The 27618-nt window shown below is 33.5% G+C and overlaps 1 protein-coding gene across 1 annotated transcript; it reads left to right on the top strand.

Annotated features, from left to right (window-relative positions):
* Positions 1-25836, top strand: LOC134839527 (SH3 domain-containing protein Dlish-like). Its single transcript, XM_063855108.1, has 7 exons — positions 1-214; positions 797-838; positions 1029-1446; positions 1846-1994; positions 2849-2992; positions 3746-4212; positions 25664-25836. The coding sequence occupies exons 1-7, from the start codon at positions 160-162 to the stop codon at positions 25688-25690; spliced, it is 1302 nt and encodes a 433-aa protein (XP_063711178.1). The 5' UTR covers positions 1-159; the 3' UTR covers positions 25691-25836.
* The last annotated feature ends 1782 nt before the right edge of the window (positions 25837-27618 follow it).

Raw genomic sequence — 27618 nt, 5'->3', positions numbered from 1 at the left:
TTCATTACAGATTTCAATAGACGAAAATCATTCTTTTTTGCTTTGAATGCTGTTGAAAAAAATACAATTTTTCGAGCTTTAACTTTTGTGTGTACATTGAACAACAAATAATTTGTAAACTTGCTTTTTATAGCAAAGAAAACGTTTACTAATTGCTTGATGTCATTCTTTTGCCCATCTAAACATGGCAAAAATAGAAACACCCAAAATACAGGTAAAATACAGGTTTTCTGCTCTCAGTAACATTTTTCTAAGTATAAGCTTAAGCCTATATCGGCCATAATTACAAGCGCGGATGAAAGATTTATGTTATGGGGCAAATTTCTAAAAGTTTTTGAAAAGTTTTCGCTGACACAATTCAGGCCGAACTCGAAGTTCTATTTCTTACTACCCCAAATACCAAACAGAGCTTATTCAAGCTAGATTTTCAACGATTTAGGCAAAAAATTTTCAGGCAAAAAAATTGGTCAAAAGGTTTTCGAACAGTTTTCACTACCTTCAAACATAGTAATTATTGGCGCCTTAAGTGCCTTCAGAAAATTTCTTGGGTTAATTGATTAATATGGGTGCCATGAAAAAGGCTCTTTTGGTAAGATGGAGTTGATTATAAGAAGGGCTGAGCGCTGGCAGAGGCATTAAATCCTCCCCCTCCTAAATCCGCTGCTACATACTTACCTTCGTCGCTGAACCTTTCATTGAGATGCGCAAAACAATAAACTCAATATTCCTAAATACTCAATTAATGATAATGTCTATTTGGAAGATACGGCGTATTTTTCTGTCGTTTTGTTTTCAGAACCCCCAGAAACACCGCTGTTCCCACGTCACATAACACCAGGTACGCTATGAATATCGCGAAAGTAGACTTGTGAATGAGCTTCGAAGGTTGAACAATTTGTTGTTTCAAATTTGGTTTCTTGAGCTGTTCAGATGAAAGACACATTTAGAGTTTATTAGCCAAAATTGATAAGACAGTTTAGTAACCGTTCCTTTTTTCGTGCCAAAAAACTTCTGCGACTTTTTAACAGGTCAAGCCATGAACATGAACGCACAGAGAAGAAGCACTGCGGGTGCGAAAGAGCAGCCCATCAAGCCGAAAACAATTTCAGCCGAAGCTCAAATGACTTCAAGTGCTGGCCAACTTGAGGCTTTACTGCGGCGCGAAAATGCTCGCAAGCAAATGATCGCGGATGAGCAGCAAGCTCCCGATTTTGACTTAGTTGTCCTTCAGAATTTCAACCCCACAAGAAAGGAGGAGCTTTTGGCTTTCAAAAACGACAAACTGAAAGAAGTCAGGCGACTCGGAGATTGGATTTACGCTATTAACATCAAAAACAGAGCCGAGGGATACATTCCAGCTGCATTTTGCACGTCGGCCGCCAAAATGCTCAAATCTGATTGGCCGACGACTAGGCGGGAAAGGACGAGGAGTCAAGACGGAGAAAGGTACTCGTCGGTCTTCTTTTTTAAATCTGAAACAAAGAGAAAAACTAGCTGCGATTCTTAAAGCTTCTGGTGTACAAAAAAATTTCGGCCTAGTTGTGTTTTTGACACAAATCCAGGTCCCACAATAAAACGTCATATAATTTTGAAACTTTCTTAACTGAAACTTTTTAAATCGTGATTTGGCTCTAAGAAATTTGAAAAGTTTTTCTCAGCATCGAAAAGTTGTTCGTATAATACTTTTTTTTGCAAAAAAAAGTTTTAGTCGCGTTATTTTGTGCTACTTAGGCAGAATCCGGGTGTACATTTATTGTTCGTTATTTTTTTTCATTTGAGTCTGTCTTAATGCACCCGAATTTGAAACTCATAATTCAAGGAAAACTTAACATCATTTTTCTTCAGACACCAGGAAGCGGGCAATTATTTTGACCCAATGACGGATTTGACAGACGCCACGAGTCGGGAGAGCAAAAGAGTTCACACTCTAGCGGACTCCGTTCCATTTGTGAGGGAAAACAAAGGACTTTTAGTTGTCATGTTCGACTTCGAAGGTGGTTGCATTTGAATTAGAATCACTTCTGGAACATATCAACCAAAAGATAAGAATATACTGTAATTGTAATTTATTTACAGGCAGCCTTAGTTTAAGACTTTTTTTCGAAAACATATCTTTATGTTAAATTGCTGCTCACAGTGTTCGAAACTCAAACTCTGAATGTGGTTATGACCCAAACAAATTACGCTATTTAGGTATTATCAGGGGCGGATTTAGGGGGGGGGGGTGTTTCGGACGCCCTTTCCCCCTCAGGGATTCGACCCCCTGCCGACCCAAAGGGTCCCCCCTTTGATACTTTTTCAGAAATTCATTTTTGGCCGACCGACCCTAAAATTTTTCAAAAGGTGCCTTCGGCGCCAATATATACTAACTTTGAGGGGAAGCGCGCCAAAAAAACGCGATTTTCTTGTCAATATTTTTCAAAAAGTGCCCAAAAACTGCTTTTTTGACTGTTTTTTTTTTAAAATTTGCCTGCGGCGCAGAAAATTTAGCCAAAATAGGGGCAAAACAATGCTTTGGGAGAGCTCGAAAAATCAATTTGGTCGACCTAAAAAAAAGGTAGTCAAAATTTTCGATTTTTTTTTGAAAATCCGCCCCCCCCCTAGAGAAAATCCTAGATCCGCCCCTGGGTATTATGCTTAATTATTATCAATAATATGATCTTTATCTTCAATATCAGAGAAGTTGTTGTCAGTTTGGTGCAACAGTATTATAACATCATTAATTTTGAAAAAAAAATTGAGGGTAATTCAAATATCACAGACTGCGATGTTTATGTCGACTGCTGTGTTTTCATAAGTGAAGCCGGTTTCTCTCCAGAAAGGTTCTGTCTAGCCCATTTGTTTCCAGCCCTGAACGAGAATGACCTTGAGTGTGAGAAAGGGGACGTTGTGACTCTTTTGAACTCGGATGACCCCGACTGGTGGTGGGTTAGTCATCAGGACCAGTCTCTGCAGGGCTTCATCCCCAGCTCCTTCGCCAGAACATATCAGGGTACATAAAAAAAACTTAAGTCCCATGACTTTTTATGATTTTTTTCAGCATACTTCATACAAATTTTTTATTCTATGGAAGTGTATGGAATCGTATGATAAAAAATTTTTCCATAGTGTGGAATTGTATGATAAGCATTTTTTGTCAACCCGGGTAATAATTTTAAAATAAGGGTGTGTTTTTTCTGTGGTTTAGCCAATTTATAGGTTGTTGTTTCTCGATCTTTTCAGTTGAGTAATGAGTTGTATTAAATAGACATTTGGGGAGGCTGCAAAAGATTTTTTTAGCTTATAAAAAACTGTTGAAACAGCTCTTCCATTCTTAAACAATTTTTATCCAAAACATATTAACACAAGCTAGCTGAAGCAATCGGGGGCCGATTTTCAAAAAAAAATCAAAAATTTTGTCAAACCTTTTTTGTTTTATTTTAGGTCGGCAAATTTGATTTTCCGAGCTTTTCCAAATTAGTATGGAAAATTTTTTAGACCAAATTTCTGTACCGCAGGTAATTTTTTTGAAAAATATGCCAAAAACGAAATATTTAGGCCCTTGCGTAATTTTTGGGGGAACATGGCTTCACGCTAAGGGTGCGGGGTTTTATATACGTTTTGCATAAATAAATTGTGTCTAGTTTTTTACTCTTTTTATTCAAGAGAATACTCGTCGCAGATCTGCTGGATCAAAATTTTGATGAGCACTTTAAGTTGATATTGCCATTCGGGACTTTTAACTTACTTTTTTCAATTCTTACAGCAGTGTTAGACGCGCTTGAACAAGTAGAAAACGGCCCCCAGCTTCGAAGTTTAAACAACCCAGAGGCTTCAGTTCCAAATGCAAACCAACCTTCCTACTGCTACTCCAGCCATCAGCCCAATTTTACCCAACAACGAGAAAAGCCTCTTTACTCTACTCAACCGATTAGAACGAATCCTAAATTCTTTCAAAACGATACAAATTTATCTCAGCCACTTCAAATTAGAACTGATTTTGCCGATCGAGCCAACTTTGGGTCAAATGCAGTTAAACGTCAGACACAAAAACAAACTTACCAAGTCGAAAATTCAGTAACACTGCTGCATAGAATAGCAAAAGAGCCATACAACGTACAAAACACGCCTCACAACATGGGCGGAACTTCACAGCGAATTAGCAAACATCAGGCAGTTAGCAGAATAGATATTTCGTCGAACAACGAACAAACCCAACAGAGTTGTGACTGGGTATGTCTAACTCATAGAGTAATTTCGGATAGGGTACACCGTCTGCTCGTCACGCTATCTTATTTTCGGCCGGATAGATTCGTGCAACTTCTTAGTCTAATACCGATCTTAATTTTACTCTTACATCTCTTAGTATCAATAGATCTAGATCATACTGGTTTGATTACTATTCAGTCTCTTGGAGAAAGCAACTAAGTTGTAAGTTAAGTTCAAATCTCAAAGTTAAGTTCAAATCAAGTAATTTCAGCACTTACAAATAAGTGGGTTGTTAGTTTGATGTAGTATGATTGTGGGTTTTGTTCTTAGGTCTAACTCATAGAGTAATTTCAGATAGGGAGCACCGTCCGCTCGTCACGCTAACTTATTTTTGGCCGGATAGATTTGTGCAACTTCTTGGTCTAATACCGAACTTAATCTTACTCTTATATCTCTTAGTCTAAATAGATCTAGAGTATACTGGGTTAATTACGATTCGGTCTCTTGGAGAAAGTAACTAAGTTCTAAGTTAAATTCAATTCTCTCTGGTGCTGAAAATACAAGTAATTTCAGCACTTACAAATAATTGGGTTGTTAGTTTGATGGATTATGATTGGTTAGTATTAAATACGTTATAGGGACAAAATATCTAAATTATAACCAATAATAAATTATAGTGTGGATCTGGTTCCACCCATCAGGGGTTTGCAGATTTTTTTAATCTTTCGTATTCTATCTGTAATGACGGATGAATGATGATCGTTGGTATTTGGCGAGCATCATTTCTTGTTCCGTTCTTGAAGAAGGAAGCTCCAGGAAGCTGGATTGGTCGATATGATTTTATTCATTCAACAATGACTGTGACCGCCAACGAAATCAATCTGATTTCCAAATGGCTTGTTATGATTGTTCTTTCTTGTTCGGCGGAGAACTGTCTGTGTTCTTTTCTTAAAAATCAAATTGTTTGGTTTGGGTTTGTCTTTCGACTTTTTGGTGTTTTACGATTTCTTTTTTAGACTTGTCAATAGTCTTCAAAAGAATAAATTATCCAGTTCCTAAGCTGGTTTAATCTGGTTTGGGTACCGTGGGTTTTCTTTCTTAGTCATAATGTTAGTTTGTGGTTTATGGTGTTTGGTAAGCTGCGTTGTTTAGTTGGCATTATTATATAGTTCTTTTCCAACCGGGTTAAAAGAGAAATTGAAATTTGTTATCGCTTGTTTGAGTTGTTGTTAGTGAAAATTAAAGCTTGAAATTCTTTTTTTCAAACAATTCGTCGTGGGCGAGCTGTGCGAGTTTGGATAGAACTCTTGTGCGAGTGAATAGAAAGAAGCTTCGTTGAAAAGTTAGTACTGCTCTCTTTTATATAAATTCAACACTTGAATTTCTAATTTTACTGCTTTGTGGGGATTGAAGTTATTAATCGATTTTTCTTGTATTTAGATTTACTACATTGGGGAAAAGAATTTATAGATTAATTCACTACTGTGGGTAAGAAAATTTTACTGCATCATTTAATGCTGTTTATTAATAAAATTTTAAAGTTTATAATGTACAAAAGAGTTTCGAATTTTTATTTGGTTTTTCTTGTTTGTAGATGATTGTGCTCTGAAGACTAAAGAAAAAAGTTAATAAAAAAGGCTAGTTGTTTTTCGAATTTGTTAGTTTTAATTTATTCAATTCAAGTTTACTTATTCGTCGGGAAAGAAGCCATGAGGAAAAACTTCGTGGATGACATCAGATGTGGTTAGTAGTTTTGCTAATATGCAAATGATGATTTTAATTTGTAGCAGAGGCCAAAGCAATTCAAGTGCTTTGATGGTGTTTAGTTCTTTGGTGCCAATTGAAAATTCATAAGGTGGGTTTTGGACTAAATTGAAAAGCTTATGATTATATTTAGTGTTGTGGATGAATTCTAAAATGGGTACTTCGATAGGTTGAATATATTCATGCGGGACAACGAGGGGTCGGCATTCTTCCGTGTTGAAGATCTTGGCGAATGGACAGAAAATATACATTTGCGTGATGGGGTCATAATTACGAAGGACGCCTTGAAAATTAGTGTTTCTAAAACAATTTGTGAAATTAAGAAAAAACGGTGAGGTAAAGTTAAAAAATTTTAACTTATTATACGAAGTTAGTAAATTGATATCGATGGTGGGGCTGTCCTGATGGTGTATGTAGATTAAAGTGATTTTGTATGAATCGATAATAAGCGTAAGTGTGTCTGTTTAGTTCTTACCATGATGTCGTGTGAACAATGCAAATCACATTTTTTGGGAGCGAGGAAGTGGAAAGTTAGTGAAAAGTTTTCAAATTTCTCATAAAGTGATTCGTAAGCTTGAATGTCAGAAAGTGCTTCTGAAATGATATGATCGTGTTTTTTATATAGTATGCTAAGTGTGAATAGGAAAGGTGTTTGATTAAAGAATTTTTCAGTTGATTGTGGGCTAGCGAATTGATCGTTGTCTAGGAATTGATCTTGGTTAGGTCTGATAATATTGTGGTCGTAGTATTTCATAGAATAATCTTTAGCTCGGGGTGCGGTGGATGTTTTTAGTAATTTTTTGTATCCTATTTGCGTAAACTGTCGAGGGATTAGTGCTGTAGTTAGTCTAAATAGCTCATTTTGTTTCTTTCGATGTCTTTTATTGTGTTAAGGAGTGGTAAAGCAAGTGGACTTGTGAAATTGTAATAGAATGTCCAATGGAGTGTAGGAATTAATACGTGTTCATCTACAAAATTGTGGGGTTCAGGGTTAGGTTCGGAGTGGTTATATGTGTACTGAAGAAAACAGGTTAAGGTTACTTGGGGGTATTTGGTTGTGTTGGTATGTTTTGGGTGATTTATATATTCGCGGGCGGTTCCGAGTTTGGAGGGGAACGGGTGATTGGGGAATTTTTGTTTGAAGGTTCTGTAAGCACGGTTAGTACTGGATGATGATTGCGTTGATGTGGATGCTTGAGCTTGGGTGTAATCTTAAGAAGGTGTGGGAGTTGGTGGGTTTGGTGATGTTATGATTGATGATAACTGGTGAGTAGTTAAATGTCTGAAAAGCCTGCAGTTTCTGCAAGTTTTCGCAAATTTTGATTTATTGATTGTCGTTGAATGGTGTCCTTTTTTATAAGTAGTTCCTGAAGTTGCTGTGTACGAATGTGATGTTGTATGTATGATTTTGAGTATATATCTATCGATTGTAGATCGATATTTCGGTTGCGGGCAATAGCTCTAATACTTTCGGGTAAAAACTTTTCTAATGGTTGCATTAGTGATGGATATGGTGTAAGTAGATAGTATTTGTTTTCGTCGGGATTTAATTGTAGAACATTATGGCTGTCATCTGATCCCTATGGAAGATTATAATAGATTTTCCAATGGAGTGTAGGAATTATTACGGGTTCATCTACAAAATTGTGGGGTTCAGGGTTAGGTTCGGAGTGGTTATATGTGTACTGAGGAAAACAGGTTAAGTTTACTTGGGGGTATTTGGTTGTGTTGGTATGTTTTGGGTGATTTATATATTCGCGGGCGGTTCCGAGTTTGGAGGAGAACGGGTGATTGGGGAATTTTCGTTTGAAGGTTCTGTAAGCACGGTTAGTACTGGATGATGATTGCGTTGATGTGGATGCTTGAGCTAAAGATAGGGTGTGATCTGAAGAAGGTGTGGGAGCTGGTGGGTTTGATGAGGTTATGGTTAATGATAACTGGTGAGTAGTTAAAGTTTGAGGATGTTGGACTTGTTGTTGGAATGTTATTAGATTGTTTAGTTCATTAGATTTTTGTGTATTATCAGGGGATTTTTTTGTGGAACGTTAATCTGTGAAAAAAGAGTAGGTTGGTATCACTTGGGAAATATGAGAGCGGGTAGAGAAGGATTCACTTTGGGTTTGGGAGTGAATGGGTCTAAAGGGGTTTGAGAAAAGTAGAGGGGCTGGGTTGGGAAAAGGTCGAGGGACTGGGTTCGGAATCTGCGAATTCATCAGGGGTTTCTAAGTCGGAGTTTTCAAATTGGGAAATTGTATGAAAAGCTTTGATATCTGACTTAGCATCAAAATCCATGCTGGATGATGTGTTAATATGAAGTGAATCAGGTGGCGGGAAAGCAAAAAGTGGGATGATGGGAATTGAGTTTTGGAATTTGGCTGGATGGGAATTTGAACGGTGAAGGGATCCAATTTGTCGGCTCATCGTGGGCCTAAAAAATGACTATTTTGAGATTGAAAAGTAGTGGTATGGGGCTGTTCGATTATTTGTTCATATGTATCATCATTTTGAGATTGTGGTGCTACTATATGGTGAATGCGGCTTTGTATATAATTAGGTATTGAACTTGTAGTATAGTGCTAAATTTCGAAAATTTCGTGATACTAATGATAATGGATGGTTGTGATGTAAATTTGGTAATTGTGCTGCTGTGTGTGATACGTTTGTTTTGTTTTGTGATTCGTCAAATGTGTTTGGTTTTGTAGATATTTTTGTATTGTATTCTTTTATTTGTGCGTGAAAAAGTATTTTGTTTATGGACGTAGAAAAAATTCCAAAAAAGCCTGCAGAAAGTATACGTGCTACGCTTGCTTGTCGGTTTAATTGTGTGTGTATTGTGCATGTGTTATAGATTCCTTTTGTTAGAGAGAAAAGGAATCCAATAAAAATAAACATTGCTTATAATATAGTCAATCTTTCTAAGATGTAGAAGGGCCATCCTAGAAAGGCAAGAATTTCGTTTTTCAAAGATACAAAGCTAAAAAAATTTATTGGTGATATACCTTGTGGTCTATGCATTTCGGCATTTAAATATATGTAGTCTTTCATATCTTTAAAGTAGCCGCTGTAATCTTGTGCGTAAATGTCTGAAAAGCCTGCAGTTTCTGCAAGTTTTCGCAAATTTTGATTTATTGATTGTCGTTGTATGGTGTCCTTTTTTATAAGTAGTTCCTGAAGTTGCTGTGTACGAATGTGATGTTGTATGTATGATTTTGAGTATATATCTATCGATATTTCGATTGCGGGCAATAGCTCTAATACTTTCGGGTAAAAACTTTTTTAATGGTTGCATTAGTGATGGATATGGTGTAAGTAGATAGTATTTGTTTTCGTCGGGATTTAATTGTAGAACATTATGGCTGTCATCTGATCCCTATGGAAGATTGCATCTCAAAAATTTGTTCTTCGGGACAGTGTATTGACAAAACGTACTTCATTTTCATAGAATTTTGGGATTCTTTTAAAACATTTTTTATCTTCAAAAACATATAAAGGTGATACTTTTTTGGTGCAAGTATAAAATCATAAAATGTTTGCTTCATAATCAAGGAATTTTGATCTATTTCCGGATAATAAATATTCTGCATTCTGTGTTTTTAGTACTGCTAGTGCTAGTGATTGTAAAGTCTGTGTTTTTTCGAGTTCACACAGTTGGTGATAGGTTTCTAGTTCTGATAAGGACTTTTCTTGAAAAATTCTACTTATTGTGTAATATAATTTAATGTCTATGTGTATGTCATAATGGATTGCGCCAAATTATGTGCTGTTTATAAGTGATAGTTTCTGTAGGCGTGTACTTTCTGTATCTTGTGGTTTCAATTTTCCACCGATTCTTTCTGCATTCTTCTGAATTTGTGCCGAAACGTATGAATTCTAGTCAGTATATGAGTGATGTGTTGCCATTGAGTGTTGTATTAGTTTTCTTGTATTCATGTCGAAACCGTTGTTATATTTGACAAGAATTTCTGAATGTTGTGTTTTGTATAGTGGTTTTTTATATTTACATGCAAATTCTTTTTCTGGGTATATTTGGAAACGTGTTAATTTATTCTCTATATTGTGTATGTTTCTGAATTTAAGATTTGTTTGTCGAAGTTGGTCAGGGTTGACGTTTTCAAATGGGATTGATTCGATAAAACATTTTTGGTGAAATTTTATCATTCTTGCGTGTATTTTTGCTACTTGAAAAATTTTACAGGTTTCTTCGGGAAACCATACAATAGTCGCTTGTGTGCGTGTTGTGGGATCTAAAATCCTTGGTCGTTTTTGCAAGGGATTCTTATTCCTTGGTAAAGTATTGTATCATCTTTTAAATCATGTGTCAATTGTATTTTTGAAGTTGTATTTTCCAATCAAAAAACATTATTTCCTGATATCCTTTATTTTTTGTGTCTGCTTTGCAGTTTGAAGGCTTGTTTATTCCAATGCGGGGTATCCAATGTTTATCGTGAAGATCATATTTTAGTCTTCTGTGTCCTCCTTGAAAGGGAAATTTTGTATCTAAGCGTATATGGCCTTTGTGTTTTCAAGTTCGGCTTGGTGTGCTGAGTCTGGAAAAACTTGAAAATTTACAAGTTTCCTCTTTGTGCCTGGAATTTTTGTAAGATTCAGTCTTTTTAGTTCATTTTTACAATCTTGAGGACTGAGGCGTATTAATATTTCAATGTTACTTTGGTAGAAAGATTCATGGTCTAGTCCATTTTTATTTCCATTCGAGACTTGTGAACAGTGCACTTTCTTTTCAGAAAATGTCGCTGTGAATTTATAACCTGTAAGTGTTGTTGCTCGGGCTTTTGAGTACAACGCAGCTATGATGTTTGTGGTTTCTATAGCTTGTGGTTCGGATTCACATTGTGTTACTCGAGTTATGGCGTTTTTTTGTAGTGTTTTTTATTCATTTTCTCCACAGTCGTAGTGTGTTACTAATAAACCCTGAGGTTCTGTGCGAGGAGATGGGTTGTGATTTTGTTCGGAACAAATTAGAAAAAGAAGGTGTTGATATGTAAATATCTTTAGAATATACATGTGCATTACAATCCTGAATATGTGTTATAAAAAGTTATATAGCCAATAGTCTTTTTGGTATATCTATCGTATTTATATATTTTTTCAGTTGTTATAAACGGGGGAGGTGAAAATTGAGCTGTTATATTTGGTGCGGCTAACGGAAGCGGGTGTTGAACAATGTTTTTTAGTCTGACTGTATTTTCGAATATGAGTGTGAGACTATTTTGTTGGAGTATTTGAATGTTATGTTCTTGAATATCTTTGTGGATATTTTGTCTATATTGTAGTCTAATTAGTGCCAAATTGTGGAGTCTACTACTTTCTTGGTGTTGATCATATAATGGTAGAGGTGCTACAAATGTATTCCAATCTAGTCGTAGAGGGGTGTTAGTGGATGATTGTTCTTAATATCTGGCGTCGTGTTTTGTAGGAAAATTTAGGGGAAAAAGTGTTGGTGATATTTGACTGATCGAAGGTGTTGATAGAAGAGAAAGTGTTTCTAACAATGTTGATAGTGTTGTATCAGATGAAATATCTATTGGTTCGTTTACTATATTGGGTTCACCTTGAGTGTAGGAGTGTGTTGCCTAATATAGTAGGCGTTAAGTGGTTTCTGGGGGATTAAAAGGATTTTCTCGAATTTGTTCTGATGTGGGAGTTGAACCTAAATAATCTGATGGAATATTTGAAGTGTTTCGTTGTAAAGCAAGTGGGGGAGTATCTGGTAATGTGCTACTGAAAAGTTCTGAGGGAGTTTATATGGGTGATTGAGGTACATTAAAGTGAACTCTGGGGGTTTGAAAATTTCTGTTTCATCTTGGATGTATAATTTGTCTATTTATTTCAAGTGTATTTTGATTCTGACTAATATGTCTTACAATATTAACATCTTGTTGCAGCGTGGGGTATAGATTATATGTCGGTTCGTATTTTGGTTCGCTCAAAGGTGCGGGGCAGATAACTGGTTCTAATGGTTTAGATAATCGTGCGTGTGTTTCTTCAAAAGTATATGGATTGTCTTGAAAAGAAATGCGTGTTGATAGTTGGGCGTTTTGGGTATTTGTTAGTGTTGTTGTGTTTTCGTGGGAGGTTGTTGTTGGGGACTGGTGTGGTGGTTGTTTATAAGCAATTTTGAAAAGTTATTTTGAGTTTTTAACTTTTTAAAAAGAAAATTTATGTTTACTATAGTATTCTTCTATGAAAAGAATTAAAAGGATGGTTGCTAAAGTGAATGGGATGATTGCATTTTTTTACATTAGCACATTGTCAATATGAGGGATGTTAAAAATGTGAGAAAAATTGTAAATAGGTAAAAAATATCAGTTCTACTGAATATGGTTCGAATCATTTAAACAGATTTTAAAATGTCGTACCTGTGGAGGTAATCAAGGGTTTTGGAAAGTTGGACAAAAATTTCGAATAGGGAAAAGAAAATTTTGAAAAATACTGCAAAAGATTATTAAAAGAATTATTAAAGTTCCAAAAGTATCTGCTAAAAATATTATAAAAAATTTAAGAAGGTTAGAAAATTGATTAAAAAAGTTTGAAGATAACTGTTTAAATTGATTGACTGTCGCGGAAAGAAGCATTTAAGAAATGATTCTTTCTGTCGAATCTATTTCAAGTTTTTGGGGCTAAATTCAACTGTGGTCGGATTAATTTTTGATTTTTTGACAAGTGGGTTGAATTTTGTCAAATATTGTTGAGGAGTTATATTATGGTGCTCGGGAGGTCTTCTTGGTTTGGTTTTGATTTATTGGATAGTTGGGGTATCCAAGAAAAATTTGTACTTTAGGCTAAATGATCATGTGTTTTTTGTTCTTTAGGTTAATTTAATATTTTTGGTTGGGGGGTTTTTGAGGTCTGGGTTGGGAAAATGTTGTTGATCTTTGTTTTACTTGATAGGGGAGGGTTGTATTATTGAGATTGTGTTTTTTTAGTTGTCAATCTTTAGCAGGTTGCTAATTTTTGACCTAAAGGTCTTGAACTTATAGTTATAGTTATGCCTGGAGATTATTATTTATATTATTATTTATCGTTTTGGTCTAAATAAGGGCATGATTTAGAGTGATTGTTATTGGCTAATATTGAACTAGAAATGTTCAAGTGTTTTACAGCAAGTTATTACGAAAATATGAAAGTTCAAAATGATTAAAAAGAAATTGGGGATAATAATTAAAATTGAAATTGTTTTTGAAATTCAATTTTTTTGAATATTTTAGATTGTGGAATGAATGTTTTCTAATTTTTTCGTGGTTGACTTCTAAATCATGATAATTATCTATTTTCAGATTTTTCTTTTTGATCCGGTGGTAGAATTTTTTCTATCGTTTTTCTATTTTTTCTTAGTTTTTGAAATGTTTTTTTTTTGTTTGTGTTCGTTCTCTTCACAATCATAGTGCTACTAGTAAATCCTGAGATCCTGTTCAAAGAGATGGATTTTGAATTTTTTCGGAAAAAATGAGAAAAAGAAGGTGTTGATTTGTGAAAATTTTTAAAATATACATGTGTATGATAATCCTGAATATGGGTTATAAAAATTTATATATCCAATTGTCTTTTTGGTATATCTATCGTAATTATATATGACTTCAGTTGTTATAAATGGGGAAGGTAATGATTGAGCTTCTATGTCTGGTGGGCTTAGAGGAAAGGGGTGTTGAACAATGTTGCTAAGTCTTACTGTAATTTCAAATTTTAGTGTGAGACTATTTTGTTGAAGTATTTGGATGTAATGTTCTTGAAGATCTTTGTGAATGTCTTGTTTATATTGTAGTCTAGTTAGTGCCCAATTGTGAGGTCTAGTACTTTCTTGATGTTGTCCAATTAATGGGGGATGTGGTATAATGTATTCCAATCTAATCGTAGGGCGGTATTTGTGGATGATTGTTCTTGGTATCTGGCGTAAAGATTTGTTGCAAAGTTTAGGGGAAAAATTGTTGGTTAGGTTTGACTTATTGGAGTTGTTGATGGAAGTTAAAGTGTTTCTGGTAGGGATGACAATGTTTGCTATAGTATTCTTCAATGAAAAGAATTAAAGAATGGTTCCTAACGCGAATGTGATGATTGCTTTTTTTTATACCTTTGCACAATGTCTTGATCAGGGATGTTAAAAGTGTAAAAAAAAACTTATGAATAGTAAAAACTATCAGTTCTACTAAAGATGGTTCGAAACATTTAAATAGATTTAAAATTATCCTACCTGTGGAGGTGATCAAGGATTTTGAAAGTTGGAAATATATTTCGAATAAGGAATAGAAAATTAAAAAAGGTTGCAAAAAATATTATAGAAAATTTAAGATCAAATTGTTTGTTTGAAGTTGTTGACTGTTATGGAGAAAAGAATTTAACAAATGATTCGTTTCGCCAAATTTTTTTAAAGTTTTTGGGGCTAAATTCAAGTGTGGTCGGATTATTTATGGATTTTATGACAAATGGTTTGAGTTTTGTCAAAGTTTGTTAAGGGGTTATTTTATGGTGTTCGGGAGGTCTTCATGGTCTTTTGTACATATTAAATGATTCGGTGTCTCTTGGAAATATTTGAACTTTAGGCTAAGTGATCATGTGTCTTTTGCTCTTTAGGCTAATTAGCTATTTTTGATTGGATGGGTTTTTGAGGTCTGGGTTGGGAAAATTTTGTCGATCTTTGTATTATTTGACAGGGGAGGGTTGTAATACTGAAGTAGTGTTTGTTTTAGTTGTAAATTTATAGCAGGTTGCTTAATTTTGGCCTGGAGGTCTTAGAGTTATAGTAATAGATATGCCTGGAGATTAATATCTATCGGCTAATAAAGTTGTGTTGGAATCAATAAGGTGATGAATATGAGGAAATTCTATTGGCTGATTTTGAACTAGAATTGTTCAAACGTAATTTCGGCCTGTTATAACGAAAATGTGAGATATCAAATAGGTTAAAAAGAATCTGGATATTGATTAAAATTAAAGTTGTTTTTGAAATTCAATTTTCTTTAATATTTTAGTTTGTGCAATGAATGTTTTGTAATTTTTTCGTGGCTGAATCCTAAGTCGTGATTACTTTTTATGTTCAGATTTTTTGTTGTTGATCCTGTGGTAAAATCTTTTCTGTCATTTTTTTTTGAGGTGTTGTTGTTTCTGATGTTTGAGATGTTTGGGGGGCTGCATTTTTTTGTTGCGATGATTTTGGATTCTTGTATTGTCAGTGTTTTGATTTTGTTCCATATCTGTATTTTTGAACAAGTTTTAAACATGTGAAAGAATATAATTGAGTTAATTCTCGGAATGCATATTCTTTTAAATAGTAAGGTAATAAATTGTTTCGATATTGAACGATGTCCTTTTTACTTGAGTCAGTAACTTTGTATGTTACATCAGTGGGTTTATCAATTATTTGAAATGGTCCTTTTCGGAGTGGTTGCAATTTTTTAGAAATTCCTTTTTGTGTTCTAAAGTTTCTAATTAAAACAAATGTTCCGATTTTTAAATCTGTTGCTGGTGTAAAGCGTGATTTGATTTGATTATTTATGTTTCGCCTCTATAACAATTTCTTCGTTACTTTTTGGTAAATTTCATTGTGTTTTTGCCTCTATTTAAAATCCATTCGGTATGTGTGTCGCAAGCTAATTTTCAAATTTGTGGTCGATGAAAGGGGTCTTCATAATGAGTATGTAGTGGTAAATTGTAACATATTGAGTCTTTGTTTGGTTGACAATAACCTTGTGCATTTTTGTGAGCGTTTGCTGTGAACTTAATTGGTTTTCGTGGTTTTTAGTTAAAAACCATTTCGTACAGTGACATTCCTAGTGTTGTTGTAATTTGTGAATTATAAGATAAAGGAAATAATTCTATGTCTGTTGACCATTTGGTATATCGTGTATCATTTCCGTTAATGATGCATCTAATGTATTCTTGTGATGAACGGTTTAAACCTTCGACTAATCCATTTGTCCAAAATGCATGAGATGTACGTGGTTTGTAATTAAAACTATTTAAGTAACATAATGTAATGATTTCAGTATTAATGAATTCAGTGCCATTGTCTGTGACTAGTATTCCGGGTAATCCGAATTTAGCTATACAGTGTTCGTAGAGTGTTGTATATGCATAATAAGCATTAGAATGGGGTACTGGGTTGAGTGCTACTTAGTGTGTAAATGCATCAACAATAACCATTATTTATGAGTTCCCTTCTGAGGAAGGTGAAATTGGTCCTTTTGTGTCAAATGAAATTCTATGATTGAAATGAAAACTTTGTCCTTTCAAATCTTGTTTTTCTGCAGTTTGCTTTTGACTCGGGTAGGGCTTACTTAATTGACATATTATACAATCAATGCATAATACTTTAGTCCAAATTGGTTCATTTGGGAAATAAAATTTTTGGATGAAATTAAAGTATGTATTTTCTGATCCTGAGTGTCCTCTAGTATTTAGTGTATGTGATGTATTGAATACTATCAACATCATTCTTGAAGGTAGACAAGGTACTTTAAAATCAGGTGTTTGATATTCTAAAAGAACTGTGTTTTCATTTATTGTAGTGTTATCAAGTTTTCTGAAATATCGAAGGAGTGTTTTATTTCCTAAGACTGTGGTATCAGCTTTTGTTGGTTTGGTTTCATATTTGTGCCATGATTTCAGTTGTCTGATGACTGGGTCAAGGTTTTGGTGTTTGTGTAGTAATTCTAGTGTAATTTATTCTGTTGTTGGTAGAAAAATATTTTCTATTTCTATTTTTGATCGGGGTTTTGTGTCAAGTGGGTCATGAAGGTTAAAAACTTGATTTACCGTATATTTTGAATCATTCGGTGATGGTCCTGATCAATGTTTTGTTTCAGTTAAGTTTTTTTTTTCTTTCAAAGGAAATGGGTCCTTTTTATGTGGTTATTGTTTAAATTGTTTTTGCAGTGTATTCTTTTTGATCCAATGTGAATATGGAATCGGCTTAAATGTGGATGTACGTAGTGAATCAACTTCATAGTGGTTGTTTTGATAATCTAAATATAGTGCAAAAAGTTGTAGATTGTTTATTTGTGATTGATCTATGTCAGGTTTTGACTGCGTACTTACATTCTAATCCTGGTGAGGTTTCATCTTTTGCAAGGTAGAATTTGATATTTTGTGGTATTTCAACTGTAGTTTTTCGTGTAATAAGTTCAGGTGGTGTATTTCTACTAAGAGTATTAGGGAATGCAAGGTTTTTGCCTGCCGTTCATACTATGTGTAAATTTGGAAATTTCATTAGAAATAATTGAACTCTATAAACTCTATGGTTTGGATTTGATTTTTTTGTAAAACGAAATATAATTGGTTTAGGGTCTGTAAATAAAACTGTTGGATGTTTCGATCCAAGTATCAAAAAGTCATATTCTGTAAGGGCATATATTATAGCTGTGCATTCTCTCATGGAGAGTCTTACTTACTTCAGCTTGTGTAAATAAGCAAGAATTTGCTGATATGAGATTTATTTTACTTGTTCCATTGTGAGATTTAATAGTGCTGCGCCGATGTCAAAATTCGAAGCATCACACATTGCATAAAATTGGTGATTGGGGTCTGGAATTGTGTTTGAAATTTGTTCTGTGAGAAATTTTTTAATTTCTTAAAATCGTGTTTGGTGTTCTGTTGTCCATTCAAAGTTATTCAGTTGTCACAAAATATTATAGAAAGAAATTTAACACTCCAAGGAGTTCTCGGATTTTCTTTTTGTTTGTAGGTGGCTGGAGTTTTTGGATTGCATCTTTGCATGATTTCAATGGACTTATAGTGTTTTTTTCGATAAAGTGTCCAAGAAATTTTACTCGTGTAAAGAAAAAATGTGATTTGCTGGGGCTGCTTTCATGTTTTCAATTTTAATATTTGATGATACTTTTCTAGAACTGTGAACATTTCATCTTTGGTTTGTGATTGCATAAAATGTTGTCTAAGTATGTGATTGCATTTTTCTTGAGTATGAGTGGTCTAAAGATTTTACTCATGAATGCTGAGAAAGCTGCTGGTCCTATGGATATATCATAGAATAATCTATTAATATCGTATTGTTGATTTCCGATACAAAATTGTGTTTATGGTCGTGATTGCCCATCTAGGGGCATTTGATTATATGCATTATTCATATCTGCGGTTGTGAATAATTTACCAATTACATTTAGATTCATCAATGAGTGAATTGAGATATCTGGCGTCCAGAACTAATTTTAGTGATTCTCGTTTTGCTAAAATGATAACAGGGTTGATAAATGTGTTACCTTTTGGTTGTTCTTTTTTATTTACTGGTGATATAATTTCGTATTGTTCTAAGATATTTAACAATCTGTTGATTTGTCGTGTAAGTGAATTGGTACTTTGCTTGCTCTTGGTTTTTTGAAGACTGCTTTTGGTTTTAATGGAAGGTTTAGGGTTGAAGTGACTTTTCCAACATTAAATTTAGAAGTTGCGTAGACTGACGAAAATTTTATTAGCTGTTTAGCTAACTTATCACATTCATTTTGTGTTATTTGTGGTTGTGAAGTATTTACCGTTTATTTTTGTTAGAATTACTTGATTTGGTTCTATGGACCAATTACATTTAGATTCATCAATGAGTGAAATGAGATATCTGGCGTCCAGAACTAATTTTAGTGATTCTCCTTTAGCGACAATGATAACAGAGTTGATAAAAGTGTTTCCTCTTCTTTATTTAATGGAGATGTGATTTCGTATTGTTCTAAACTGTCAAGTAATCTGTTGATTTTGTCGTGTAAGTGTATTGGTACTTCACTTGCTCTTTGTTTTTTGAAAACTGCGTCAGGTTTTAAGGGTAGGTGTAGTGGTGAATTTACTTTTCCAACATCAAAATTAGATGTGGCATAAACTGTTGGGTATTTTAATAGTAAGTCAGCTACTTTCTCAAATTCATTTTGTGTTATCTGAGAATGATGAAAATTGAACATTGTCAAGAACTTTGTTGTTCTTCTGTATAGTGTGATATTTTGAAAAGTTGGTTTAAAATACGGTGTTTTTGTGAAATAATCTGTATTTCTTTTTTCGTTGCTCATTATATTATTTATGGATAATTCTTCGTCAAGAATGGTTGATTGACATATATCTTATAGCTGTAACTTATTATTTACTCGATATGCTACTTCTGCTGTGGAGGAAGTTGTTGCATTTGTTTCACAATATCCTAGGAGTCCTAGAGGTAGTGTTATTTTTTTATGGAGAATTGTTGTATACATGTAGAGAGATATCATCAGTGTTTGAGTTTTTCATATATTTTTCGGATGAAATTAATATTCGAAAAAATTTAAAATAGGTCGAAAATCGAGGTAAGACATGTAGAGATGTTGTCTGTTTTGATTTTTGTCATACTGATCAACTTGTTTGATTGGGAAGTCATAAATGTATCCTGAGAGTTGTTTAAGATGTTTTCTTTCTTTATTATAAATGGGATAAAATTTTGAGAAAATTGGTGGTTGTTTGTTTATTCATTGGAAGAATGTTACAGCGGTGTTATGCATTTTTGTATATTTATCTTTAATTTTGATTTTGCAATCTAATATAAAAATAGTTGGTATATATTTAGTGATGAATGGTATTCCAATTATATTGAGTTTTATATCTGTGATGTGAAATGTTTGTTTAAACGGTTTGTTTAAGAATTTGTTTTGTTCCATTGTTTTGGTGGGAACAAAGAAAATTTGGATTTTTCCGTAGTTTGTTAATGTTGAGCCTTGTGTTGTGGCTAGTCTACTAGTTGTTTTCAAGGGTATTAATTTTGGATGTAAAATTTTAATTTCATTCCAAGTGGGGATGTTGATTATATTCGATTCTGCTCCTGAGTCTATTAGGAAATCTATTTCAAGGTCTGGTGGTTGAAATTCTTTGCTTTTCAGACTTTCTATGAGAGATGGGATTGTCCGAGTTTTTTTTCTTGGTGGTTCTTTTGGTATGTTCTGGTAAATATGGTTCGTACTTGAACGAGGTATTTGTCCTTTTTCAGTCTTGTTTATTGTGTTTGCCTTATTTATTTCTTGTTCTGTTGGTATATTTTTACTTTTAGGTCTGACGTAATAATTGGAAAGAAGTTCCAATTGGTTTTCATAGATGTGTGAATGAAATGGTTGTTCATATGTGACAATTCCTTAGTCATTTTTAACTTCAATCATATTGACTGAGATGGTGTTGCCTGTGTTGCTTTCGCTGTTTGTAGATTCGCAATTAATGTGATTTAATTGTAACTCAGTGCTTTCTGTACTATCGATGCCATGGGAGTCTGAATACGTTTCTTCAGTTTTTTGTACTTGATTTATTTGCGTTTGATATTTTAGTGTATTACTTCTATTTTGTTTTGAGATTCAGAAAAACGTTATTATTCCTATGAGGTGACTGGGAATTGTGTCTTTGTCTGTTTTCAAAATTTGAGTTTCTATTTTGTGAGTTATTTTGTGATCTATTTTGTTAATTATTCCGGCTAGATCTTCGGTAGTTTGATCTACTGTTTGAATAATCTCTTGCTCTATTTTTTTTTTGATATCGCTGATTTTGACTATTTGAATAGCTTCTAGTCCTATTGTTGGAATAACTCCTGTATCTATTGTAAGATCTATCGTTGGAGTAGTGTCTATTCCTAGAGTGTGAAATGAAACTGGTATCAAACGAATATCCTGGTCTGTTTGAGTTTGATCGTGAATAGTTGTTTCGATACTGATTATTTCGACTATTTGATCGACTATATCTAATTTGGGAGAAATTTTGTGAATTTCACTGTTCTGGTGATCTGCCTCTATAACTAAAGTTATAAGATGATTGGTTTCTTGAAAAATTTGAATTGTTTGGAAGTTGTTTCCCAGAATTGTTGTTACGCTGAATGTTTTTATTTGGTAGATTTTGATCTTTTTTCATGTATTGATAAAATGATATGTTTGGTTCTTTGTACTTTTGTGGTTTAATTTGATTGTCTTGCTGTTTTTGTCGACATTCGGCAATGCTGTGTCCGTATCTTCGACAAAAATTACACCAATTTTTGAAAGATGGCTCACCTTTGGAGTTTGAGTTTTTCTCATATATATTCAAAGTTTTACAGATTTTTTCGGATATATCTACATCTGAATCATGTATATTTATTTGTGTAGTAGTGGTTTGGATATTATTAACGTATTGTAGTTTAGAATTTTCTGTTGCTTCTAGTTTCATAGTGATTTCTGCTTGTTCTAATTTGTCAAATGGCTTTCTAAAATCTAAATCTGGTTCTCGAATTGAGGAAGGATGTGATGCTCTCTTTTTAATTGCTATTTTTCTTAATTGAGTTGTTAGAGTCATCATTAAAATTTCTGTCCTTTTTGTGTTTTTACAATCATGAGTGTTGAGTGAATACGCCTTTCGAACTAGTGTTTCGATCCTTTCCGCTATTTGTTTAATCGTTTCGTTTTGTAGTCTACGAATTTCATTGCATAAAACTCTTTGATGCTGTTTGTTCCTTTCGGAATCAAACATTTTTGAAAATTCTTGTGTGAATCTTTTCCAATCTGATTTTATATCTATAAGTAAAACTGAAAACCATTTTTGAGCTGCGTCATCAAGTGTGGTTTGTATTAACGCTGTGCGTCTATGTATCCAATTTTGATGAAGTGGCGTGTTTATTGGTTCAGGTCCTATATTTAAGATTAGGTTTGCTGTGACTGCATTTAAACAGTCTTCTACAAAAATTTCGGGTTCTGTGCCTGTAAACACCATTAATGGCTTGTTTACTGTTATTGATGATCCACCCATTAGGTATGGATTCAGGGTCATTTGAAGTGATTCTGCGACATTTGGTATTTGTTTAAAGTTTGTAAGTTGACTTTTTGTTATTTCATGTTGTTGTAAGTACTATGGTAGTGGGATTTCAATTTGCTTTTGCAATGGCTGATAAGAATTTTTGTTGGCAGGATTTTGCATCTGTACTGGTTGATATGATTGTGTCATAACTGGGTTTTGCGTTTGTAATGGTTGGTAAGATTGTGTACCAGTTGGGTTTTGTGAATAAAAATTATTATTTTGAGATGCTAGATTTGGTCTAGGTTGTTGCATATGGTGTTCCTGTGTATATGGTGCAAAAATGTCTGGCTGATAATATTCATCATCATCTGATGAGAAGTAATTAGGTGTATAATGAGGTGTTTGATGTCTATTTCTGTTTTGTTGTAGATTACTTTTATTTTGTTGAAAAAATGGATAATTTTCACTCGGGTCTTGTGAAATTTGTGGGTAGTCCTGAAAATTTACTGAATTTGATGATGTTTGCTGGTAATTTTATCTTTGTGAAAATAAGTGATTTTGCGTATGTGTACGAGAGGATTGGGTTGTTTGCGGTCTATTTACATAGTTATAATTATGTTCTGCAAAATTATTTCTTGTAAATGTTTTTCGTTTCTGTGATGGATTCGTCATTGGTCTCTATGTTTGATAATCCATATGTGATTATTTTGGAACAACGGAAGGTTTAACCCTGTTGCAATGTTACTTGTGGTAATGTTGGATTTTTAGGTCTTGGAGTTGTAAGATTTGGTGTGTTGGTGAAATACTTTGTTGTAGAGTTGTTACTATTGTTTCAACTGTTTCTTCATTTACGAAATGTGATGGTGTTTAAACATCTTGTTGGGTAAGATTTCTAGTTCCATTAAGATTTTCCTGTTGTTTAATAGTTAAGTTTAAACTTTTATTTTCTGTTCTATCAGGTAGAAATGAATTGTAGTTTAGAGGTGTTGCGTCTACTGTGAATGGAAATACTTTTACATAGTCTTTGTGAAAAGAAATTGTGTTAATTGCTTGACTTGAGATATCTGTTGGTATGTTCAAAAAAGTGGATGAGACCAATCAGGGTCCCAAACATAATCTGATTGTTCTGCTAGGACAGTGTCATTGTTTGTAATTTGAGGTCGAAAGTTTTTTTTTGCTGGTGAAATTATGTTTATATTATGTGTGAAATGGTCAATAATGAACCATGATAGGATTTTTTGTAAATCGTGTTTAACATTGTTTGATACATTGTTGATTGATATATTTTCACGGAGTGCATTTAAAAGTTTTGAAAATGCTGTAATTTTGTTTCTTACAGACGTATGTCTAGATGTTTGGACTGGTGAAGTTCCTTGAGAGTCTGTTCTTTCTAGTTTAAACAGATAACTAAAATTATTGAAAACACATTGCTAGTAATTATTGAATTCGCTCTTTGCGGGTTTTGATGTTGTATATTTTTAATGTATTCTGTGAACACTAGAAAATTCTATATCAATGTCTTCTGTTTGAATTTGTTTAAATTAGAAATTTACCATGAAACCCACTTGGTGTACTGATCTCTTTGGCATAAATTCCATACTGTTGTGTTGGGTTACATATTCCTTTCGAATAGTGATCGATAATTTGTCTTTTAAATTTTACTTCTAGGAATTCTGATTTACATGGGCTATTTCTTCTTTCGAATAAATTTGCAATTAAATTTTGACAAAATTGTATTTGTGTTTTCTCATCATCAGTGAGTCAATTGATGAGAAATAGAAAAACAGAGTTTTCATCTGGACTTTCTTCACTTTGATTCATTTCTGCGGTTTATTACTAGTAATGCGTAATGTTCAATGTGTTTTATTGGTTGATTCCAATTGTATAGACGTACTGGTTTGTGTCTGTATGTCTTTTTTTCTTCGTTTTCCTTCTATTGATGAATGTGATGTAGTTTCTGAGTCAAAAAAAAATAATTAATCATTGTCTTGGTAATTTTTAATTACAGAGTCTTTCAGCTTGAAAAGTTCGTCTAAATTATTGGCTTCTGACTCTGAGACTGCGTTTCTTCGCTTTGAAAATCTTTTTCGTGTAGTTTGTCTTTGTTTGCTTAAAATTTTTCTTTTAATTGTTTGTCGTTTTGTTCGAATATACCCTATTGTGTGTTTGTGTGGAGTTATTACGAGATCATTTTTTTCGTTATTTATTTCACAATTGTGTAATACGATTGTTTGTTTATTTCCTAAATTGTCTAGTGACATATGGTTTAGGACGACGGATGCAATTTTGTGATTAGTGATTTTTAATGTCTTAAACTGTCAGTCCTTACAATTTTTTGTGGTTAGCCTAACTTGGATCATGTATTCAGGGTTGGAGAGAAAAGCATATATCGATTCCGGAGAATGATTGTTACTTCTCGTGACTATCTTAATCTTACTTAGGGGTAGTGATTGTGTTCAAGGGTTGGAGAATACTAAAACGATCAACAAGGATCAGGTATAATTAGAACGCAAGTAGTTCGTTAGATACTATTTTAATCTTACTAAGTTTTAATATTAGCCTGGGTCAGGTAAGAGGGGGGTCAAGTGAAGGGTGAATAACCGAGGTTCTTCACTGTTTATCTTAATTTGAATGGTTAGGCTGTTTCAAAAATTTCTATTAGTCCTGGGTCTTGAGAAAGGGTTGGGTAGTTAATCGACGTTTAAGGTCGTTAGTCACTTTATTAATTGTGAGGGGTAGAACAAAATTGTTCTACTTGATCCAAGGATTAGCCTTGATGATCAAAATATAAATTTTATGATATAAATATAATTGAGGTAAAAGTGATATAGAGATCCAAGGGAAGCCTTGATGATCTATTTTAATTTTAAATGAGTTTAATTTAACTATGAATAAGAATTAGGATAAGCCTTTATAATTAATTTAAATTTTAATTGATAGAAAATTTTAGTTTTTTAGTTTTTGATGATGTTATTTGTTTCATGAATGCTGTTATGTTTACATGATGAAGCTGGGGATGAAGAAATGAATTATATATACTAACAACTTGTGTTTGTACTGAATAAGTTTTATAATTTTGTATTCAATAAATATTTTTTCTGGATATCTTTTTAATTTTACTGCAGAGATGTGAATGACCAGAGATGTTTTTATCAATCGTTATTGTACAATAATAAGTTTAGCGCGTGTAATGATTGTTGAAGATTTTTCTTCACAGATACTATGTTTGCAAATGAAAATCTAAATTCATTGCTATTAGAATTCTAAACATAAAAGTTTGTATTGGCTTTTGCCGTACGATCGTGAAACTTAATGGTAAGTTCCTTTGTAGTCGTATGTCGTATCTTGTCCGAGGTCTTCTTCTAATACCGGGTAGTCCTCGCATTGTTCGGAATAGTGGTTCTGATCTATTGAGTCGTAGAGACATTTCAATTAAGTTATTGTCATTTAACATTTTTGAAAATGTTTTTGTCTATTTTTAATTTATTTTGTTTGAAATAGACTAATTTGGTTTTTTAGGGTCTTGTTCGAGACTTTTGGTCGCTTCAGATGAGTTGTGTTAGTAGGTTTAACTGATAGAGTAATTTTAGATAGGGTACACCGTCTGCTCGTCACGCTATCTTATTTTCGGCCGGATAGATTTGTGCAACTTCTTCGTCTAATACCGAACTTGATCTTACTCTTATATCTCTTAGTCTAAATAGATCTAGAGTATACTGGGTTAATTACGATTCGGTCTCTTGGAGAAAGCAACTAAGTTCTAAGTTAAATTCAAATCTCTCTAGTGCTGAAATTAAAAGTAATTTCAGCACTTACAAATAAGTGGATTGTTAGTTTGATGGAGTATGATTGGTTAGTATTAAAAATTTTATAGCGATAAAATATCTAATTTATAACCACTAATAAATTATAGTTTGGATCTGGTTCCAATTAGTTAGTCATTATTATTTTATAGGGATAAAATATTCAAATTATAACCAATAATAAATTATAGTTTGGATCTGGCTCCACAACCGAATGAGTCGGCTAGTTTAACGAAGAGTTTCCTGGTGACTGAGAAATACGAGGCGATGAATTCCAACCAGCTGAGTGTAATTCCGGGAGAGACTCTGTACGTTAACATGAACTTGGCAAACTTCCAGTCCAAATGGATTCTGGCTCAGTCGCCCATATGTACCTCTGTCATATTTGACCTGAAATTAGTTCAGGTAAATAAATAATTATGAATTTTTTCTAAGAAAATTAAATATAGATTAGCTGTTAGCACGAATTTAGCCTTTTGATCTGAGCGAGGCCGGATAAGCAAATATGACAGATAGAATTAACGCAGAGTTTTATTTGTATATTGAATCATTAATCTGTTAGTAGAGGTCAAAAATTACAGAAAATGTCCAAAACTAATTGCTATCATACAAAAAAATTACAGAAAATGTCCAAAATAAATTCTATCATACAAATTTTGATTCCAATTTTTGAAGGAAGTGGAGAAATTTTGTTGTTTTTGAAAAATGTCCATTCATGTATAGTGCTTCGCCAACTCCATTGAAATGAACTGGAATAAACTTGACAAGTTATTAAATTCATTATTCCAACAAATGCATAAAATATCGCATATTTAGTGTTTCTGAAATCAAAATTGCCAAAATTGCGAACTCGAAATTAACGTCAATTTTTTCCTGAAAAAACCATGAGCTGAAAACTCGTGTTTACTCGTGGTCCTTTCTTGAGTATTTTGGTCTTTCTACAAGAAAGCACAAACTTTCAACTCATGGATTTTTCAGGAAAAAGCTGACATTAATTTCGTGTTTACTTGTAAAAAGACCAAAATACTCAAGAAAGGACCACGAGAAAAGACGAGTTTTCAGCTCATGGATTTTTTCAGGATAAATTTGATGTTATTTTCGAGTTCTACGCTTCGAATCAAATCATGAGCTATGGGTTTGTTATTGTTTCTATGCTGGCCATCTTACGAAGTGATTAAACTTCAAATCTACGCTTTTAGTTATCTTGATTGCTTTGAGCTTACACCATTTTTCTATCAATATTTTACCTCATTACGTATGTGTTCATGTGATGTATAAAGACTAAAATACTCCAGAAGCAAAAGCAAACATATAGCCCATGATTTGATCAAAACTGATTAGATCAGATTTTTGAAAGGTTTACAACAAAGCCAAGATTTCTTGGAACTTGTCAAAGCACTGTTCAGCAAAAAAAAACTATTGAGAATGAAAAATTGTAAAAAAAACAAGACTGATCGTATATCAGGACAAAACACTGAATGTTCCGATTGTCCCCTAATTCGCATCAAATGTTTTTTGTGGACAAAAATTGAAAACCTATACTTTTTGGACATTACCTAAGTGTAAAATTTTGAGTCGTACGAAATTAATGCGACGAATTAGCTAGCCTCAATTCAATTTGGAACGATTTTGTTGTGCGGGATAATTTGCCACGCATAAAAAATTCGCGCCATGATCTTAGCATCATGAATAAACTCTTCAAGGCGCGCATAATTTAGTCAAAAACATGGCCAATTTGGCATTTTCAAATCCCCAGACCGGTTTGATGTCTATTGAGTTCAGATTTTATGATGTTTTGATGTCTATTACTCTTTTGTGGAGTTGCCGTCCTCTCGTTGGAAATGTTCAAAAGATTTAACGTTTTTAGAGCACTGCACTTTGTAAGATTGCCTAAATAGGTTACCTTTTCTTGAATTTTCGAAAGATACTATTAAAACTATACCGTGCAGGTTATAAATTGGTTGTTAAATTAACAATGATAAAATATTGAAATTGGAAAGTGCATGGTAAAGTGCAACTAAGTGAGATGTTGCAAGAATCGCATGTAATTGTAACTAAAATAATGCAAAACTCATTTGTAATGAGCTCAAACAGTGTCATTAAGTTCAATGCTATCTAGTTGGTTTTGAAATTGAAAAAAAAACAA

Source organism: Symsagittifera roscoffensis, chromosome 2 (genome assembly GCF_963678635.1).
Source record: "Symsagittifera roscoffensis chromosome 2, txSymRosc1.1, whole genome shotgun sequence".
Classification (NCBI taxonomy): domain Eukaryota; kingdom Metazoa; phylum Xenacoelomorpha; order Acoela; family Convolutidae; genus Symsagittifera; species Symsagittifera roscoffensis.
Note: the sequence above shows the minus strand (reverse complement) of the source record. Positions and strands in the feature narration are given on the sequence as shown.

What these genes read in the sequence shown, in the direction of transcription:
- LOC134839527 (XM_063855108.1), top strand. Translation starts at nt 160, where the DNA reads ATGTCATTCTTTTGCCCATCTAAACATGGCAAAAATAGAAACACCCAA. An exon ending in CCCACGTCACATAACACCAG is followed by an intron (nt 839 to 1,028) that starts GTACGCTATGAA and finishes ACTTTTTAACAG; the next exon opens with GTCAAGCCATGAACATGAAC. An exon ending in AGGAGTCAAGACGGAGAAAG is followed by an intron (nt 1,447 to 1,845) that starts GTACTCGTCGGT and finishes ATTTTTCTTCAG; the next exon opens with ACACCAGGAAGCGGGCAATT.